Source organism: Paramisgurnus dabryanus, chromosome 1 (genome assembly GCF_030506205.2).
Source record: "Paramisgurnus dabryanus chromosome 1, PD_genome_1.1, whole genome shotgun sequence".
Classification (NCBI taxonomy): Eukaryota; Metazoa; Chordata; class Actinopteri; order Cypriniformes; family Cobitidae; genus Paramisgurnus; species Paramisgurnus dabryanus.
The window spans coordinates 38,397,436-38,416,090 of NC_133337.1; the positions used below are offsets into that span (position 1 = coordinate 38,397,436).

Sequence of the window (18,655 nt, forward strand, 5' to 3'; positions counted from 1 at the left end):
TTTCTTTAAAAGAATATTTTATCCACAGCTAAAAGAAACAATAAAAACTGTCTCAAAACTGAGTCTAAAATGAATACTAAAGCTTATTTTTGCCATGATGTGGACCTCACAAACCCAACTTTACATTTGTCATACAAACAGAAAGATCGACTGCTGATTGTGATCTTACTGTAATATTGTCTCTGATTCTTTAAAAGTAACAACAATTAAATGTGCAAGACTTACAGAATTAAAATAATACTGAAACTTACAAATGACATAAGCCTGTAAAAGAAATAATCACATTTGTTTTTGTACCTTAAATAATTAACTTGATCTAAAATCCATTTAAAAGGGTGCTTGTTACTGTAATGTAAATAAAAGCAGGCATGTCTGTAGTGTAAAGGTAATGCTGATTGTTTGGACCCTTTGAGCCAAATATCCCAAATCTGAACCAAACCATCAAAACAACACAAGATGAGTCCATAATGAGTCACATTTCTCTAAAGTCTCATCTGAATGTTGAACTGAGAGACTTTAGAGAAACGGTGAACAGATTTAACAGGTTTTGAGTCGCAGTGATTTAATCGGTATCATAACCCAGGATCGGACCCAACCACTTCTCCACCTCTGACACGTCCATCTGTTTCCTGCGTGCGTAGTCCTCCACCTGTCCATCAGAAAGACATCAAACTGAGCTTAAACACCTGAGGTCACATTTGAAGTATACACACGTGATGTTCACAGGAATTCATGCAAACTCAATCAATCCAATCACAGATGTCTCTACACAATTCTGACATAAAGCTCATATAGATCATGCACTGTGTAAATCATGTCAAACGTGAGATTCGTACCTGTTCTTTAGTAATTTTGCCCACAGCGAAATAAGATGATCTGGGGTTGGAGAAATACAGGCCTGACACAGCAGCAGCAGGAGTCATAGCCAGAGACTCGGTCAAACCAATGCCTGAAACAACAACACAAGTCCTGTTGTACACAATTCATTCACTTCAAAATACACAACACAGCATGAGACGTGAGCTATTGTGTGTTTCACTGCACAACATCCACACACAGTGGTAGTCTGAGGTTATATGTCGGGATTAGGGCTGCAACTAACCATTATTTTCATAATCCATTAATCAGGTGATTATTTTTTCCGATTAATCGACTAATCGGATAAAAACATAGAAATTACTCATTAAGATTTTTTACTTATTTTAGCTAAATAAGGGTATTCACTTGAAGAAGTTTACTTTTAAAAGTGTAAAAGCCACACACTACTACAGAGATTTAATCTTTTAGATTTTGATATTTTAAGCATTAAATAAAAAAGTGTCACTTTTAAATAGTAAAACATCTTTAAATGTCAAAACATAAACAAACAAAACAAACTGAGTCTTCAGGGATGTCCTTGTGAAATGTTTTTGCCAGAGAATAATAAACTTATTTTAATCTTCAACGTTAGACATTGATGAGAATTAACATTATTCATTATTAACGCTTTCACCGCCATTGACGAGATATCTCGTCAATTAAGAGAAAACGCTTTCCCGCCAATGACGAGATTTTCCGTCTTTCCGCAATACCTTCCGCAACTTTTTAAACCCGGAAGTATTGCCCTATGGCAAGCGGCTGCATGTCCGTGTCTGTTTTAAAGATCGCTCTGAATGGGATCTCTATGAAAAGTCGGTCACAAAAATGGAATTATCTCTGCTTTTTGATCAAAATGTGGTGTTTTTGCAGAAACCTACCCATATTCAAAAGCTGATTACAAAAGAACCACTGATGGTAGGATGAAACGTTTTTTATTTTTTGAAAGCAGAGGGTCTGTTCTTTCATTTGGTATATTGTATATTTATTTATTTAAAGAAGAACATTTTCTGGAAGGCATTAAACTTTGGTGAAAATCATAAAAAACGCTGGCGCTGGCTGGCAACTTTTTTTAAAAACGCTGGCGGTGAAAGAGTTAACAAAATAAATACTTGTTAAGAGTAATAAAAACCTGAATTTCCCCCTTACTTTAAAACAGAGGCTTAGTTTGTGGTTCATAACAATAATTCAACAAATACTAACTAACTTATATTAAAGGAATATTATAAAAAATATATAAAAAAATGAAACCTTTATTAACCAGCGTTCTTTTGTGCTTTTGCTTCCAACATTGTCCTGTCAGGGTTCCAGATCCACGTAACAAAATCAGCCCAATGGCCATTTAAAATTAGTCCAATAGCATCCCAATGTGCATTCATAACCCAAATACCAACAACTAATGAACCAAATCCTTCAATCTCGCAGGAAAACATCAACCTGCAGAAACAGTTCAAAAGAAGAACTCCGCAAAAAGGCAGAGGACCTGGCAACACTGCCTTGCTTTTAACCTTGCTGGTTGCGTGATGAAAAGAAGAAGCGGCTGATAAACGTGCAGCTTGCGTTGTTTATAAAAAAACAGGACCTGACTTTAATTATGAGCACACAGCTCACACTGTACAGTATGACAGTGATGCAGGAACATGTGACGTCACAGACCAATTAATCGATAATCAAATTTATTGACAATGAGTGTCATTATCAATTTTGATCAATTAGTTGATGCAGCCCTAGTCAGGATTTACATTTAACACACACATACCTGTTTTCTCCTGTATGTCTGCGAGTTTCCACACGGTTAGTTTCTCCGTGTGATCCGGTTGGCTGGGGTAACCTGCAGCCGGACGAATGCCCTCGTACCGCAGTCTGTGCAGGTCAGCAGTGAGCAGATCTTCCTCAACGCTATAACCCCACAGATCCCTGCGCACGCGAACGTGCAGCTCCTCTGCAAACGCCTGCAGCAATTTCACAATACACACACGTTTGTCTTCTGTTAGCTCTTAAACACAAACATCGACTGCATGTCTTCGGATCTCACCTCTGCCAACCGGTCAGCCAAAGCTTTGACCATGATGCTGCTGTAATCGTCTCCCTGCCGCTCGAACCTTTGACTGAGCTCTTCTGCTCCGAACACAGCCACGGCAAACAGACCCACGTAATCCTGCACACCGCTGCCCTGAGGAGCGACGAAATCTGACAGACACAGATACGGCTCTGAGCTCGCCGAGTCCTTCTCCACCTGCAGGAAGAGATGAGTGCTTTAGTCATCTGTGATTGGTTAAAATTACTTACTCTGGATTACAGCCCTTACCTGCTGTCTGAGGCCGTACAATGTGGCGACAGGGTGTGTGACATCATCAGGGTACAGATGGATGTCATCACCGACACTCTGTGCGGGCCAGAACCCCACCAGCCCGCGGGCCGTTAAAGCCCCGCTGTCAATCAACCGGTTCAACAGCTTCAAAGCATCATCAAAAACACGTCGAGCTTCTTCTCCTGAACACATAATAGAGACATTGAGGTTCACAGATCAATGTTGGATCAACGTCGGATTCTGACATCGAATCAACGTCGGGTCTTGACGTCGGATCAAAGTTGGGTCTTGACGTCAAAATCCAACGTTGATCTGACTTCAAGCCCCAATGTTGGGGAAACGTCTAGGGCTGCACGATAAATCGCATGTGTTTGTCACGCGCATCTCGTCAGTAATGCCGGTTCCTTGATTAGTTTTAAATCGCCATCAGCTGTTTTCAGATGGAGCTGATTTAACTACACAGAGCCGTAGTTCACTGACAATCGGGGCAATTTTGCATTAATTATCGCGGATGTATCGCCTGCGATATGTATGCGATAAAGCCCAGCTTGTCAGGGAACTACGGCTCTGTGTAGTTAATGTCGCGCCATCTAAAAGCAGCTGTTGGCGATTTAATACTAATCAAGGAACCGGCATTACTGACGTGATGCGCGTGGTATCGCATGCGATTTATCGTGCAGCCCTAGAAACGTCATGGTGAATTAAGACTTTTAAGACCTGCAGAAACACCGTATGTTGTAAACTAAACTAATTTCATAATCTCTAGGCAGACGTACCCACAGTCTTGTCTTTGAATATTTTGGGGTATCCACGGTTGGGGTATTTGCCCCTCAGCTGCCACACGTCAAAGAATGGTTTCCAGTCAATGAAGTCCATCAGCTTCCGCAGGTCGTACGTTTCAAACACGCGTGTGCCCAGGAACTGTGGTCGGACTGCAGACGGTACAAACATAACCCCAATCTTTCTTCTGATTTACATCACTATACATTTGACTGTTTTCATAGATAAGAGTACCTGGTGTTGGTTGAGAAGGCCAGTCGATATGAAGGCGTTTCTCTCTGGCCTGATTCAGAGACAAGAAGCGTCTGTCCTGGAGGAAACAGAACAACTTCAGCGCTCACAGAATTACATCTTCATCACTTCTGTACAATCAGATGCTTTATAAGTTTATTAATGCAGGTCATGTGACCGTCAGACCTTCAGAGAGTCATAGTGATCCTGTCTGACATCATCATACTCCTCTTTAATCTCCTCAAAGTACTCCTCCTGAAGATCTTTATCCAACAGCTGAGAGCACTGAGAGAAAGGCAGACCAAAATTAATCCCAAATCATTTTAGGTGGTGTTAACATTAGAGCATTTACGTTTTAAAAAGGCATTTAAAAAAAATTAAACGATTCTCCATTTTACTGGCATTTCAGAAACCATCTTCATCCACACTATAAACACATGAAACATGATCATTCACACACACTTGGCATGCGCATATATGCAGCCTATGGGTGTGAGATATTGGCAAAAATTAAAATCTAAATAATCTAAAAAAAATTGTGATTCTCACGAAATCCAGATTTAGAAGGTGTCCAGCATCAGATTTTTTTTAAAAGCTCTGAAGCCAATTTTTTTGCACATACAAGATTCAGGTCTGCATTTACTATAACTATTATTTTTAGAGGATTTAAAAAAAATATTTCCTATAGAATTATTTACAGTTTTTAGATTATCATTATCAAAAAGTATTACCGCAACATGATATTACATTAAATATATGCATTTACAAACTCATGTTTCAGTAATGAGAACTAAAATGTTACAAAATTTTAACTTTTATCTGGAGAGAAAAAAATAAGAACTGCTTACATGGTAGCCATCTTGAGTGTCACATCAATTATGTCCCTTACAACAATTTTTTTTTTTTGAAAATGTTAGTTCATTGAGGTTCAATGATTGAAAATTGTTGTGAAGGATGAGAAAATTGGTCTTGGACACATTTATATTCTTTATTATTGTCTCTACATTTACCAATGATCACAAATACCACATGTTTCATTCTGTAAATGTTTATAGTATAACATGCAATGAAGCGTTTTATTTTTTAGATTTTTTAACTATAAATATTTCCATGTCAAAGAACCCAAATCCAGTCATGGGCACATTGGGTAATGAACATTTCCCCCTTAAATGTGGAAAAAACAACAAAATTGGTTTGTATGATGTCATTTGAAATCATGTGCAAAATAGAAGAGATGTTTGGAACTGTATGCTTCTTATTTTGATAGCATTTACTTTTTTATAATATAAAATTTTATAACATTTTTAAATATAAAACAGACACGTTCTCTATAATGATCCATGTTAAAAACAATCTGATATAGAGTTTATAATAATTGGTTGCACTAAGTTTACTATTTTGGGCAAAGCCTCCATTTAAATAAATAAAACCACTTTCACTTTGAAAATGATTCACTACCACGTTAAAACCAGCTGTTAGCTTACATAAGACCCCAGGTGCGTTTCACTTGCATCGCTACCCTGAGTTCTCAAACTAAAACGGGTTAAAAGTTTGTTTATGAGGGTCGAAAACACTGGAGTAGTCTAAATGAAAGACGTAAACGTGGGAAAAGTAATGCGTTTTAAAACGTAAACTAGGGCTGAACGATACATCGAATTTTCATCGTCATCGCGATATGAACTCACGCGATGAACACATCGCAACAGACAGCCTTGACGAGATGAATGAAGGGAAAACGGTAAGCGCATGTAATAAACGTTTGACCTATCACGTTTAGTCCTGAAGACATGCCCTGCGTCCCAAACCGCATACTTCCATACTATATAGTAGGCGAAAAGCACTACTTCTCTTACTCTTTGCATACTATATAGTATGGAAGTAGGCAGTTTGGGACGCACGGATGGTTTGCGCGTTCATGCTATTAGGCCAATCTGGGGAACCCCCAAGTGAGCTACGCTCATGATTTGTGAGGTGTCAGTTGCGACGCTGTGCCTGTTAGCAAAAACGATGGCGAGAAAGGAGAGAAGAGTGAGGAAGATGTGTTGTCAGACGAAGACCTTGTGGTGAAAAGGAACAGCACTTCAGCTATATCATGGAATTATTTTGGATTTAGGAGAGATGACGCCGCAAACACAGGTACTGTGGAAGCAGTGATTCACATATTGCGTCTATTGCGCGCTCAAGTTCATTATTTCAAATGTATGTGCGCTCTGAAAGCGCCGCGGTCGCGACTCGCACGTGGTGCGATGCGCTCGTTATTTCCAGGTATCTCAAAAACATTTTAACTTTTCAGAATGACACAAGTGCAGCGTGCAGGTCATGTCACAATAACCTACGTATCTAGCGTTTTCCACGCGTTTTTAGGTGCGACATGTGAATGGCCCCTAAAACATGAAAAAATATTAAATATTTATCGCAACTCACATCATCATCGCAACATCAAATAATGTCATCGCACATCGCAACTTTTCCTCACATCGTGCAGCCCTAACGTAAACACAATATAATATAATATAAACAAAAATCTTACATATATTTTAATTTGCACTACTTGTACAGAGCCCAGCTGCAAATGCTTTGCCATAACAAATATGCAGTTTCTGTCATGCCAAAGGTACCCTAAATTAAATGAACTATTTCCCGCCCCTGACGAGTTAACTTGTCAATTAAGAGAAAATGTTTCCCTGCCAATGGCGAGTTTTTACAGCAATCCATATTTCCACTATTTTCCACTAGGTGTCGCTCTTACACAACTTATAAAACACTGACGCATCCACTGATACAAAAACAGTAAAAACTCTGTGTATAATTGATCATCGCTCTGAATCTGATCTCGTACAAAAGTCTTTCACAAAAATGCAATTATTTCAAAATGTTGTGTTTTTGAAGAAACCTACCTATATTTGAGAAGTGATCTAATGAAGGTAGGATGAAATGCTTTTTTGTTTGAAAGCAGAGGGTCTGTTTTTTTATTTAACTTTTGAGGAAATTGTAAAAAATGCTGGCGCTGGCTGGCAACTTTTTAAAAATACTTGCGGGGAAAAGGTTAAGAGAGAGAGAGAGAGAGAGGGAGAGAGACACAGCTGTCTTACCACTACAACACTACGGGACGCATCAAGAACATGAATAGCAGGTGCACTGTAGCGAGGAGCGATTTTTACAGCAGTGTGAGTCCTGTCAACACAAACACACACAAATATGTTACACTAAATACACAAGTGTTAACATTAACAAGCATTAGTTTCCATCGTGTGCATCAGCTGAGAGTCGTGTCGTACTTTGATGTTGTAGCTCCACCAATCAGCAGAGGAATCTTTAAACCCAGCCGCTCCATTTCCTTGGCGACATGAATCATTTCATCCAGAGAAGGAGTGATGAGACCAGACAGACCTATTATATCTACACACAAACAAACACACAGAGAGATGAATGACACTCGTGTAAAGAGTAGAAATCAATATTAATGTGACCAGACAAACCTGCTTTATTCTGAATGGCTTCCCGCAGGATTCTGTCACATGGAATCATGACTCCTAAATCAATGACCCTGAGGATACAAACACACACAGACAGCTGATGTCATCTATGATAAATGACAGCGTTTACTCTGCTAAAACTCAACAAACCTGCAAATCTTGATGCTCAAATCCAATTTGTTGCCTGTAGCAAATTTTTTTATAACCCGCTAACATCATTTTTTAAAAGCAGCTCATATCTGATATCTGCATTTACACTAAACACTTCAAGGCAGACATACTGACCGGGGCAGACCAAATGATTATTCAAGATTATAGAGCTTTATTTCTGTAACAAAACATAAAACCTCAACATTTCTTCACTAAGAGGAACTGCGTCCCGCTCCATTGCACAACAGTACTAAGAAGAGTCATGTGATCACAGGTGTCCACCTCAGTTGACGTCATTGGGAATGGGAATATCCGGTCTGTCTGTTTACATTGCATAAGCGAATGCATGCATCCGATTCATTTCAGATTTATTTTCATATATATAAATGAGGCCTGAAACCAATCTGAGAATATCAGAATCTATGTGCTTTTATCCTGCTTACACATTCCCAGGTCATAACCCATATTTGCCACATAAGGGGAAAATATCTAAACACTTGGGAACACTCACCTGAAGTTATTGCATCCCAAAACAACACCAACAATGTTTTTGCCAATATCATGAACGTCTCCCTTCACTGTGGCTAACAGTATTGTGCCCTGATAAGGGTCCTGAAATAAACAAACAAACAGACAACATCAGGATTTATGCATTTATTTATTTCATACAAACAACACAATCCCATCACACCACTACATACAGACCAATAAGATGGGTTTATTCAGATCATGTGACTATATAAACACTTACCACATCTTCACTTGATTCACCGTTGGCCCTCATCTCCTCTCTCTCTTTCTCCATGAAGGGAATCAGATAGCCAACAGCCTTCTTCATGACACGAGCTGATTTTATCACCTAAACACACACACACATACATACAGATGACATCATCAAGCCTTCCCACGCTCACCAGCCAATCAAAGACCTTGAATAAAACACTGTTTTCTGTGTGACAGGATAGCGGATCACACCTGAGGTAAAAACATCTTCCCAGCTCCAAACAGATCTCCCACCATCTTCATGCCGTTCATGAGCGGACCCTCGATCACGTGAAGCGGTCGGGGATAACGTTCGGTCTGAGCCCGAGCCTCTTCTGTGTCCTCCACCACATACTTCTCTATACCCTGATAACACACACACACACAGTTTATGATTGTAATATTATCATCAAGTTAATAATAAGTTCTGAGACTTACTCTATATTTTGATGTTAAAACTCATTTAGAGATTGTAGATCTCCTTACACACAGACAGACTGACCTTTATAAGTGCATACTCCAGTCTCTCCTCCACACTCCTCCCTCTCCACTCATCCGTCTGAATCACTTTCTTCCCACCTTTAGCATTATTCTACAATAAACCACACATTAGGACAAGAACACCATGAGACACACATCAATGTCACACATTACAGTCGTCATGACAACAGCATCAGCATCAGCTGGACTGTTGAGTATCTGAAGTGATCTGGTTGTGTTTAAAGTGGTTTTCCTCTGCACCTGTGCATACAGCAGGAGTTTCTCAGTGGCGTCTGGGTCACGGTTCCAGATGAGGTTCTCACACAACAGCAGCAGATCTTTATCAATGTCATCATATACAGGCAGACTGCCGGCATTAACAATGCCCATATCCATCCCGTCCTGTACAGACACACAGCGAGTCTTAATACAGCAAGAGAGATGAATGAAACATGAGATAGCACTGAAGACTACGGTCAGTGATACCTTGATAGCGTGATACAGAAATACTCCATGCATCGCCTCTCTGATAGCCTCCATCCCTCTGAAGGAGAACGAGAGGTTAGAGAGACCTCCACTGACCCGAGCACCTGGCAAAGTCTCCTACACACAACAAGGGTAACACAATGTATGAGGCGAGTAAAACCACAAAAAATTACCTAGCGGTGACAAAAGCTGTGTGCAAACCTTTATGATTCTGGTGGCTTTCATGAAATTGATGGCGTACATGTTGTGCTCGTCCATTCCCGTACCGATAGTCAGGATGTTGGCGTCAAATATGATATCATTGGGATTAAAGCCCACCTTGTTGACCAAGAGGTGATACGCACGAGAACAGATCTTTACCTTCTGATCGATTTCTGTCGCCTGTGAAAATATTTTGAGACATTTCATGATAAGTGGGACTTGACCAGAACCCCTCAGATTGCAATTTGATTTCCTGCCCCTGACGCTCATTTTAACCTTTAGTCTGACTTAAATACTACGAAACTTCATCTATAACCTCAGACATTATTCATACCATCATTCAATCACTCTGGTCAAGAGGAAATTCAAACCATTTATTTAATTAGGTTTTTTAATGAAATTTATTTTATTTACATAAAGGCCGACACCCACCTGTCCCTCCTCATCAAACGCCATGACGACCACAGCAGCACCATGACGACGCATCAGTCTGCCCCGCCGCAGGAAATCTTCCTCGCCCTCTTTGAGACTGATGCTGTTCACGATGCATTTCCCCTGGCAACACTTAAGCCCCGCCTCTATCACAGCAAAGTTTGATGAGTCGATACACAGCGGCACCTGGATAAAAGGTCAAAGGTCAGTGCCAATTCTTTAACTAAGCAATAGTTTTATGTCTTATAAAGGAGGGAGTTGTTTGAAGGTCTAGTGACCTTAGCGATATCTGGTTCAGAGGAGATCAGGTTACAGAAGCGCGTCATGGCAGACGGTCCGTCCAGCATCCCATCATCCATGTTAATGTCCAGAATCTGAGCGCCCATCTCCACCTGAGCTTTAGCGATACTCAGAGCTTCCTAACACACATATAACACACATTAAACATGATACACAACAATGTTACTTTCCTCACAAATATGACAATAATATCATGTTTACCTCATAATTTCCAGTCATGATAAGTTTAGCAAACTTGCGTGATCCAGCAACATTACAACGCTCACCGATGTTTACAAAGTTTGTGTACGGTCCGATCCGGAACGGCTCTAATCCTAAACACACATGAAACACTCATTAAAAACCACATCTCATTATACACAAATATATTACACATCAAGATCATGATAGACAGACAGATGGACTGACCTGACAACAGCATAAACTCACTGTAGACGTCTTTAGGAGGAACTCTGGGTTGGATGTGACGCACACTTTCAGCAATGGCCCTGAAACAGACACACAGACACACAGTTTAAACACACTAACACACACTGTAGATCTCACAATCTGACACTATAGGGACGGATGCGTTACCGGATGTGGTCAGGAGTCGTTCCACAACAGCCACCAACAATATTAACAAGACCGTCCACAGCAAACTCCTGCAAAAAAACCCCCACAGATTTCAAGAGAAGATCAACTAGGGATGAGAACTCAACTAGGGATGTTCATATTGACTGGTTAACCGTTAACCAAAAGTAAAAATTTATGAGTGATTAATATAATTAAAAGAAAAAAGCATTTGTTAATGCACGGTGTGTGTCGACACGTGCCTACAGACTTTTCTATCCTTAATTTGTCCTGTAAATGCCTCAGATTATTGCTGCCCTGACGGTCTGGTAAAGTAATCATTTGTACTGCTTATGTGTCCCTGCTGCAGTATGACTGGAAGCTGCATGGAGACGCACGTGTGTGCGCAAGATGACGCGGTCCGTCTCTGTCTCTTCGCTGAATGCATCTGTCCTAGACCCTGACCATAAACCTCTCTCTTTTCTTACAAACAGAGAAAGATGATGCAAAAGCAAAACTTTTTAAAATGTGTCCTGCTTAATGAAAAACAGACAATCCACCCTCTTTGGATATTAACGTCCTAAGACCCGAGCTTTGGTTTATCTTTTTTTCAGATTTCTTCCAGCTATTTTGGAGTTAGGAAGGAAGAACCAATGAATATACCTCATCAAATGTTTTTCTTTGAACATGAAGCAGTGTAATTGTCCACGTTTGTGTACAACAGGTTTTCCAGTTACACAAAATTAAGTATTATGGTGCAAACAACATCAAAATGCGATGTCCACGTATGTAAACACACCAGGTCTTAGGAGGTTAATCCTCTAGATTAATCGCATCCTCTTTGATAATGTAATATTGCATAAACATTTGATAATGTATGAAAATAAATCATGGTGCTGTTTGCACACTTAAATTAAATAAAACGTTTAAGCTCAACAGATTCGTGATGATGATGATTAAAATGACACTTTTACCTTTATATGAGAAGCTGTGACAGCAGGAGTCTCATCATAACCTCCAAATGTGTTGGGAAGTCCTGAACAAAACACAAACACACACAGATAAACAGGTTATGATGGGAATGATATGAGTTTACTGCTCACTATGTGAAGTATATACTCAACACTGACTGCTATTTTTATTTATTACCAGTGTGTAAACCAGTATGCAGTATGGAATGATGAACATTTCAAAAGATAGCACACTACATTGTAGTCACATTGCCTCATTATGTTGAAAGTTGAATTATAAAAAGTCTTAAAAGCGTTTCATGCAAATAGTGAAATAGTATTAATAGTGTGTTATTGTGGTGTTTTAAACACAGCCGGCACCTGCGTTTGGGTAACAGATGACAAAAGCTCCAGTGCTCTTTCCTATCGCTTCAATGAACGGACGCATCTCAGTCGCACCCAGAGCACAATTTAACCCAATACTGAGAGAGAGAGAGAGAGAGAGAGACACAGAGAGAAACTCATTACAGAGACGATCATTAATGACAAAATGATTCTGAATGCACTCGGTCTAATTTTGAGCTAGAGGCAAAAGTAAGTATAAATGTTGATTTTGGTTGAAATTGAGGTTTTGATAAAAAAAAATAAGTACATTAAGCCCTCATCTAGCGATCCAAATGCTCTAAATATTCATTAAACGGATGCTCTCGAGCCTGATATATACACACATACACAGAATTACAGTTTTAAAAATATCTGTTTTGATAAGAATTCACGCAGATCGTATCAGTTATGTATTAAGTGAATGTCTGATTAACTGTTGAGGATCTGATGTGTAAGATTATATTACAGTAGATCTTAAAGCTGTCGGTCTCAATGTCAATCAAACAATAAAAGAAAGAAAAAAGTTCAACATATGTACTTTTCCTATAGATATTGTTTTTGACTTTGTGTTTATTAAATCTTTTAGTTTTACTTTGATTTTAAAGTATGAATGTGGTGATTTTGTTTTTGAACCCTTATCTCGATTTTTTTTTTTTTCAAAAGTGATCAACTTCAAACAGGTGTAGCGCTGTAGTTTTTTGTCAGATTACAACAAATGTCACAATATCAATAACTCGTTTTGAAACTGTGCTCATTCCAACTCATTTTGCCAGCACGGGTCACATATCTACTTCTATAGGTTTATGTTTGAGATGTCTGGAGGTGTAAATCTGTCTCACCACAGTGGTTGAGAGTGAGACACACTGATGATGAAAGCTTCACCCGTCTGTCCTGACAGCGTACGACCGCTTTTATCTACTATAGTCCCAGAGACCTGAACATAAACACATTCATTCATATAGATGATCAAATTTTAGGATTCATGTATGTGACCTCTAATAAAATGAATTAAACACTCACAAATATGGGTTGAGGTTCATACGAGCCTTCAAACAGCTGATCAATGGCAAATAAAGCCGCCTGTAAGAAACAATAAACACTTCTTTACATTCAGAAGTTTCTGTTTTATCTCACAAGAAAGTGGAGGTGAGTTTTACCTTCGCATTAGCGGTGTCAAAGATGGTCTCCACCAGAAGAATATCAACACCTCCATCCAACAAACCCCTCACCTGATCTGAGTACGACTCTACCAACTCATCAAACGCTACACAAACACACACAATATCAGCATCTCAATGACAGAACCACATCAACTTTAATGTCTGATTATAAATCTGGATCAGGGTCTTACTGGTATTCCTGTAGTCTGGTCTTTCCACTGAGGGTGAGACAGAAAGTGTTTTATTGGTGGGACCGACAGCTCCTGCCACAAACCTCTTACAACCTGTCAACAACAATAACATCATCATGAATAATCACATCACAAACTGCACTGGACTGATTCACCAATGACGAGAGATCAGATTCATGACCTGTTTGAGCTGTGACATCATCGGCCGCTTTCCTGGCGAGTTCAGCAGATGCTTTGTTTAACCGATACGCCTGAAACAAAGACAAACTAATAAATAAAAATGTACATATATGCATTCAGCACACTTTTATTAAGAGTATATTTGTGACCTTGTCTGTAAAATCCAGACTAAAGTCTCATAATCTAATGATGGGATTTGGAGCGTCAAAGTTTGATTTCAATCTTTTATTTACGTTATATAGGATGAGTTCATGTAGACAACATTATATTACAAAAAAATGACTTGAGCTGGGTTTTCACATTTGTTCCTGGGTTTGAACCCATGACCATTGCACTGAACATGTATTGATAAAAAAGACAGTCACCATCTCTTGCATCCCATAATCCCCCTGGGCGATGCTGGTGCTGCTAAAGGTGTTGGTCTCAATGATGTCAGCACCAGCCAGTAGATACTCCTGCAGAGAGAGAGAGAGAGACTGACATCAGTTGCGTCATGTGTTTCATTGATGTGACACCGATTATGTGACCTGAAGCCAAGACGCATTACAATAACAAACAAGTCAAATAAAACTAAATCAACAGTGCACACACATGAAGAGTAATACTGACATTTAATATCAATACAGTCTATAGAGTAATCTGAAAAACTAATGACATATATATCAGGGTATATAATTGCACATTTTCCCTTATAGAAAGAACAGTTTTTAATATTTGTTAAATGATCAAGATTTATTTACAGCTTGCATCAGCGCAAACCATCATTTTGGCATTTAATAACGACTGTCAGGATTTGCTAAAGACACACAGTGGATAATTAGCGCTATAAAGGTGTGGTCAGGTCTAGTTAATTTTAAGACTGATGTAATTGCATATGCATTTCTAGGAGTTTCCCTTTCAGATGCAAAATGTATGGGATGAGATTATTTAAATGATTCATGCAACGTGATTTACTAATGTTTGCCCCATTTAGTACATCTGCCCCCAAATGTGTGGTTTATGTTTGATTTATTGGAGAAGTTGTTTGTTTAGTGAGATGGGTCAAGATGGATCTCAGTTTAATTTGTCACTGTGTACAGATAGTCAAGAGTTTACGTGCTGAGATAAAACTCATTTCTGTCATGACTGAGCTAACAGAGGGCATCTGTACAGGGTTATTGTGGGAAAGACAACTCACGCGCACATGTGCTGGTCATATGAATGTATCATAAGCACACGCACGCACGCACGAACGCACACACACACGCATACGTACACACACACATACACACACACGTACACACACACACCTTGTGAATGCTGTAGATAACATCAGGCTGAGTGATGCTCAGAATGTCATTGTTGCCTTTCAGACTCTTGGGATGATCTTTAAACTCTTGACCTCTGAAATCCTCTTCCTGCAGGTTCCTCTGCTGGATCATAGTTCCCATTCCACCATCCAGAACCAGAATCCTCTGTTGTAGGAGGTTCTGGAGCTCATGATAAAGAGAGACTGATGCACCTGATCAACACAAACATACACACAACAGTTTCAGAGAGGAAATCCGAAAACTGACATTGGCGATACCAGTCGAGTACCCACTTCATACGCATTCAACCTTGCACGATTTTCTATGCAGTGCATTTAAAAGAAATATGCATGTTTTTATATTTGACAGCATGTAGAAACGAACTGATTTGCTTAAATAATAGTAAAAGCCATATCAGTCGACAACGATCAATGGAACTACACATTGAGCAATGTGCTGACGTAACACACACGCATGTTACACAATGCACCTATCGCAGGTTATGAAACAGAAAACATTCAGATGTTTCACGCGCTGCAGAAGTCTGATTAATAAATCTAAATCAATCAATCAATCAATGAATGGATTTCACTCGCTTACTCTCACACACATTTGTGCATCAGTTTTTATATAACACACATTCATCAAAACCCTTTTAATGTCATGCAGAATAATTCTAATTCAATTCAATGCTCATTTGCAATGACAGTTGATTGACAGCAGCTCTGGTGATGTCACTCTGATATTATTGACAGATATGCGTGAGTTCCGCTGTCGGTTCTTTTGCACGACACGAGCGCAGCTGCCTGCACGTTTGCGTTTACCTGAACTCTGCTGTACGGTTGGAGGCATCCTGCTTAAAATATTCCTCACTCCGACCCACAACACCCCGAATAAAGACGTGTTTGAAGTCCAAGCCGGATCAGTTGGGTCCTTAAAACTGTCAAACTTTCCTTACGGTCATGACTGACTTGTTCGACTGCACGTGGAGCAGACACGCACATGCGCAGAACGAGTCACGCCACTACAGAGCCGCCAAAGAGCATGCGCAGTTCGCTTTCATAAACTACAGTTCAAAATAATATCATGAACACATTATACACATTGTTTTGTGTTTATTCTCAAAGTAAAAAAGACAGAACACGTGCCTGCTGTTAAGTGGGGTTTATTTGTCATTGGCTTACATTTCATCTGATACAACTTTAAAAAATCATATTTATATTGATTCTTTCTGTCTTGTTCAGTAAACAACATCCATAAACAGGATACATTTAAATGAGAAGCCACATATAAAATTCTTTTCACTGTGTATCTTGAATGTAAGTTTACTTTGTATTGTTGCATTATCAGATTTTTTAAACATTAACATTCTTATGCAGTTGTACTTCTCATATAAACGGACCTTGTTTTATCTATGTGTAGATAATAAATAAAGAAGACAAGGACACCTGATGAGAATATAATCTGCAATTAAAACTCTTCTGTATTTTTAACCATTCAGTCTTGGAAAACTGTTTAAAGGGCATCGGGGCCATAAATATTACACTTGTACACATGTATCTTTACATGCCTAAAGCTGACCGACCCATCAGGCTGAAGATATTTAATCATCTATAAGAACATATAAAGTGTGTATAAGTGAATCTGATAAAACTTTATAAAGATCATATTTCACCACAAAATCAAATGAAAGAAATAAGTGAAATTATTATTGAATTATTATTTCCTATTATTAGCATCCCATTAGTTATGGAGATAACATCCTATTAACTGATAACGCATTATCTTTATGCATATCTGTAGTTTTCACTCTCCCAGTTCTTATTACTATATAATAATATGTAAATATAATAATAATAATTATCAATAAGTATCTAAATAAGATTTTTTTATTTTGATTTTAAGGTGGAATATTTTTTTGTGAGAATGATCCAAATATAATTGAATTATCTGGCATGACAGACCAAATTAATATACTTTTTTAAATGATGTAGTTTTAACTTTTTTAGTAAATACTCCGGGTATAAAATGACCATTTTATTGGCACAATTTTATCTGATGGGGGTAAGAAATACCAATATCAAGAGGACAGGCAAACCAGCACTAAAAGTGTGTTCCAGTCATTTATTTTGTTGGTGTAGTGCTGCTCCAGACAGCTAGAGGTCACTCTCTCCATAGAGGGCAGTAGAGAAACCTGTGTAGTCCAAAGCCCCTGGAACCCCATCCGGTCCTGCGTAAGGTGGCATCCTGGAGATGCAGTATTCCGCTTGCTCCGGGGGTAATTCCCGACGGAGTTCATCCACCAGAATGTACGGCTGCAATCACATTAAAAAACTATTACAACATAAACATATTTATATAAGGGTACATAAGAAATGTACAGCTAATGTATCACAAACACACAGATGTACAGTACCTTATCTGCAGCCAGTATCCTGAATGAGGCGATGACCTGTTCAGCGGTGTCAGTGTCTCCTGTCTCACGGGTCATGAAGTCCACAAAGGACTGAAAGTTCACCACACCAGAACCGTTTGGATCGACCAATGACATGATCCGTATAAACTCTGCTTCCCCCTGCAGATACAATAGACATGGATGCTGTACTGTATGTGTGACATATGTATAACCTTATATTGCCTTAACCATACGTCCAACTGGTCAACCCATCCGTAAAGTATTTATGGATTTCTAATCCCAGTTCCAGAGATCAAGTGTTTGTTTTTACCAGGTCATAGCCCATGGAGATCAAACAGGCCCTGAAGTCATCAGTCTCCATTCCTCCCTTTTTCTTCTGCAAGAATAAGGAAGATAAACCAACATATGAAAGTGAAGATGAAGGAGATATGTTGAAGTTTAACATGCACGTGTTCTGGTGACACATGAGATACAATGGTTAATGGTTGTTAATGACGGTATTACCTGGATAAGTTCAATCAAACTTAGCAAAGTTTCTTCATGTTATTCTATAAACACACACACACACACATTTCTATTAGACACACAGTTAGTTAGCAGTGAGTTAATGTGTTGTGAGTTGCAGTGAATGTTTGTGATGTAGTTTGTGTTACTCGATCAAAGTGTGTGAAGGAAGATCTGAAGTCGTTGAGCTGTTGTTGACTGATGCCTTTAGCGTCCCGTGTCAGAATCTGAGTCTCGATCTCATTGATGGTACGAGCGACCGTGGTCAGCAGCAACTCCCATCCCACACGGATGTGCTGCATTACCATGGAGACAGACATCGGAAGTTAAACATTGATAGTGTAACATAATCTTTCACTGTGTGTGTGCGTGCATGCGGGTGTACCTCCATAGTGTAGTTGGTGTGTTTGTTGTCGAATATAAGTGACTCTTGTATGAGCTGGTGATCTCCCTCCAGTTTGTCGATGTTTGGTTTATAGTTAATGATGACGTGCTCATATTGTTTAAGTTGAGTCATGTGATCTTCCAGCGCTCCGCCCAGATCCACAGTACTGTGAGCGATTTC

General features: G+C 39.2%; 2 protein-coding genes across 2 annotated transcripts in view; both read right to left on the reverse strand.

The window, feature by feature from the left end:
* On the reverse strand, positions 1-16,180 carry mtr (5-methyltetrahydrofolate-homocysteine methyltransferase). Its single transcript, XM_065272245.2, has 33 exons — positions 15,995-16,180; positions 15,171-15,382; positions 14,247-14,336; positions 13,883-13,952; positions 13,702-13,794; positions 13,508-13,614; positions 13,371-13,430; positions 13,190-13,284; positions 12,348-12,448; positions 11,991-12,052; positions 11,041-11,108; positions 10,873-10,952; positions 10,666-10,778; positions 10,443-10,583; positions 10,165-10,350; positions 9,733-9,912; positions 9,532-9,648; positions 9,307-9,447; positions 9,068-9,157; positions 8,779-8,931; positions 8,555-8,662; positions 8,315-8,415; positions 7,657-7,724; positions 7,456-7,576; positions 7,270-7,351; positions 4,364-4,462; positions 4,181-4,256; positions 3,943-4,098; positions 3,164-3,348; positions 2,891-3,091; positions 2,615-2,807; positions 837-949; positions 1-649 (listed from the first exon to the last, which is right to left on the reverse strand). Exons 1-33 carry the CDS (start codon positions 16,020-16,022, stop codon positions 563-565), a joined length of 3,777 nt encoding a protein of 1,258 aa, XP_065128317.1. The 5' UTR covers positions 16,023-16,180; the 3' UTR covers positions 1-562.
* A 139-nt stretch (positions 16,181-16,319) lies between these two features.
* LOC135757990 (alpha-actinin-2-like) overlaps positions 16,320-18,655 on the reverse strand; it is a 12,735-nt gene continuing 10,399 nt past the window's right edge. Inside the window, exons 17-21 of the mRNA XM_065272777.2 lie at positions 18,476-18,655; positions 18,240-18,386; positions 17,897-17,962; positions 17,587-17,745; positions 16,320-17,485 (exon numbers count right to left, since the gene is read on the reverse strand). Coding sequence (XP_065128849.2) covers positions 17,327-17,485; positions 17,587-17,745; positions 17,897-17,962; positions 18,240-18,386; positions 18,476-18,655 — 711 coding nt within the window. The 3' untranslated portion in view covers positions 16,320-17,326. The remainder of the gene's footprint in view (positions 17,486-17,586; positions 17,746-17,896; positions 17,963-18,239; positions 18,387-18,475) is intronic.

Excerpts from the sequence above, each read along its gene's own strand:
- mtr (XM_065272245.2), bottom strand. The coding sequence starts at position 16,022 with ATGCCTCCAACCGTACAGCAGAGTTCAG. Across the intron at positions 8,932-9,067 it reads TGGAGTATGCACTTATAAAG|GGTATAGAGAAGTATGTGGT; the intron begins GTCAGTCTGTCT and ends GTGTGTTATCAG. Across the intron at positions 7,725-8,314 it reads TTGGGATGCAATAACTTCAG|GGTCATTGATTTAGGAGTCA; the intron begins GTGAGTGTTCCC and ends TTGTATCCTCAG.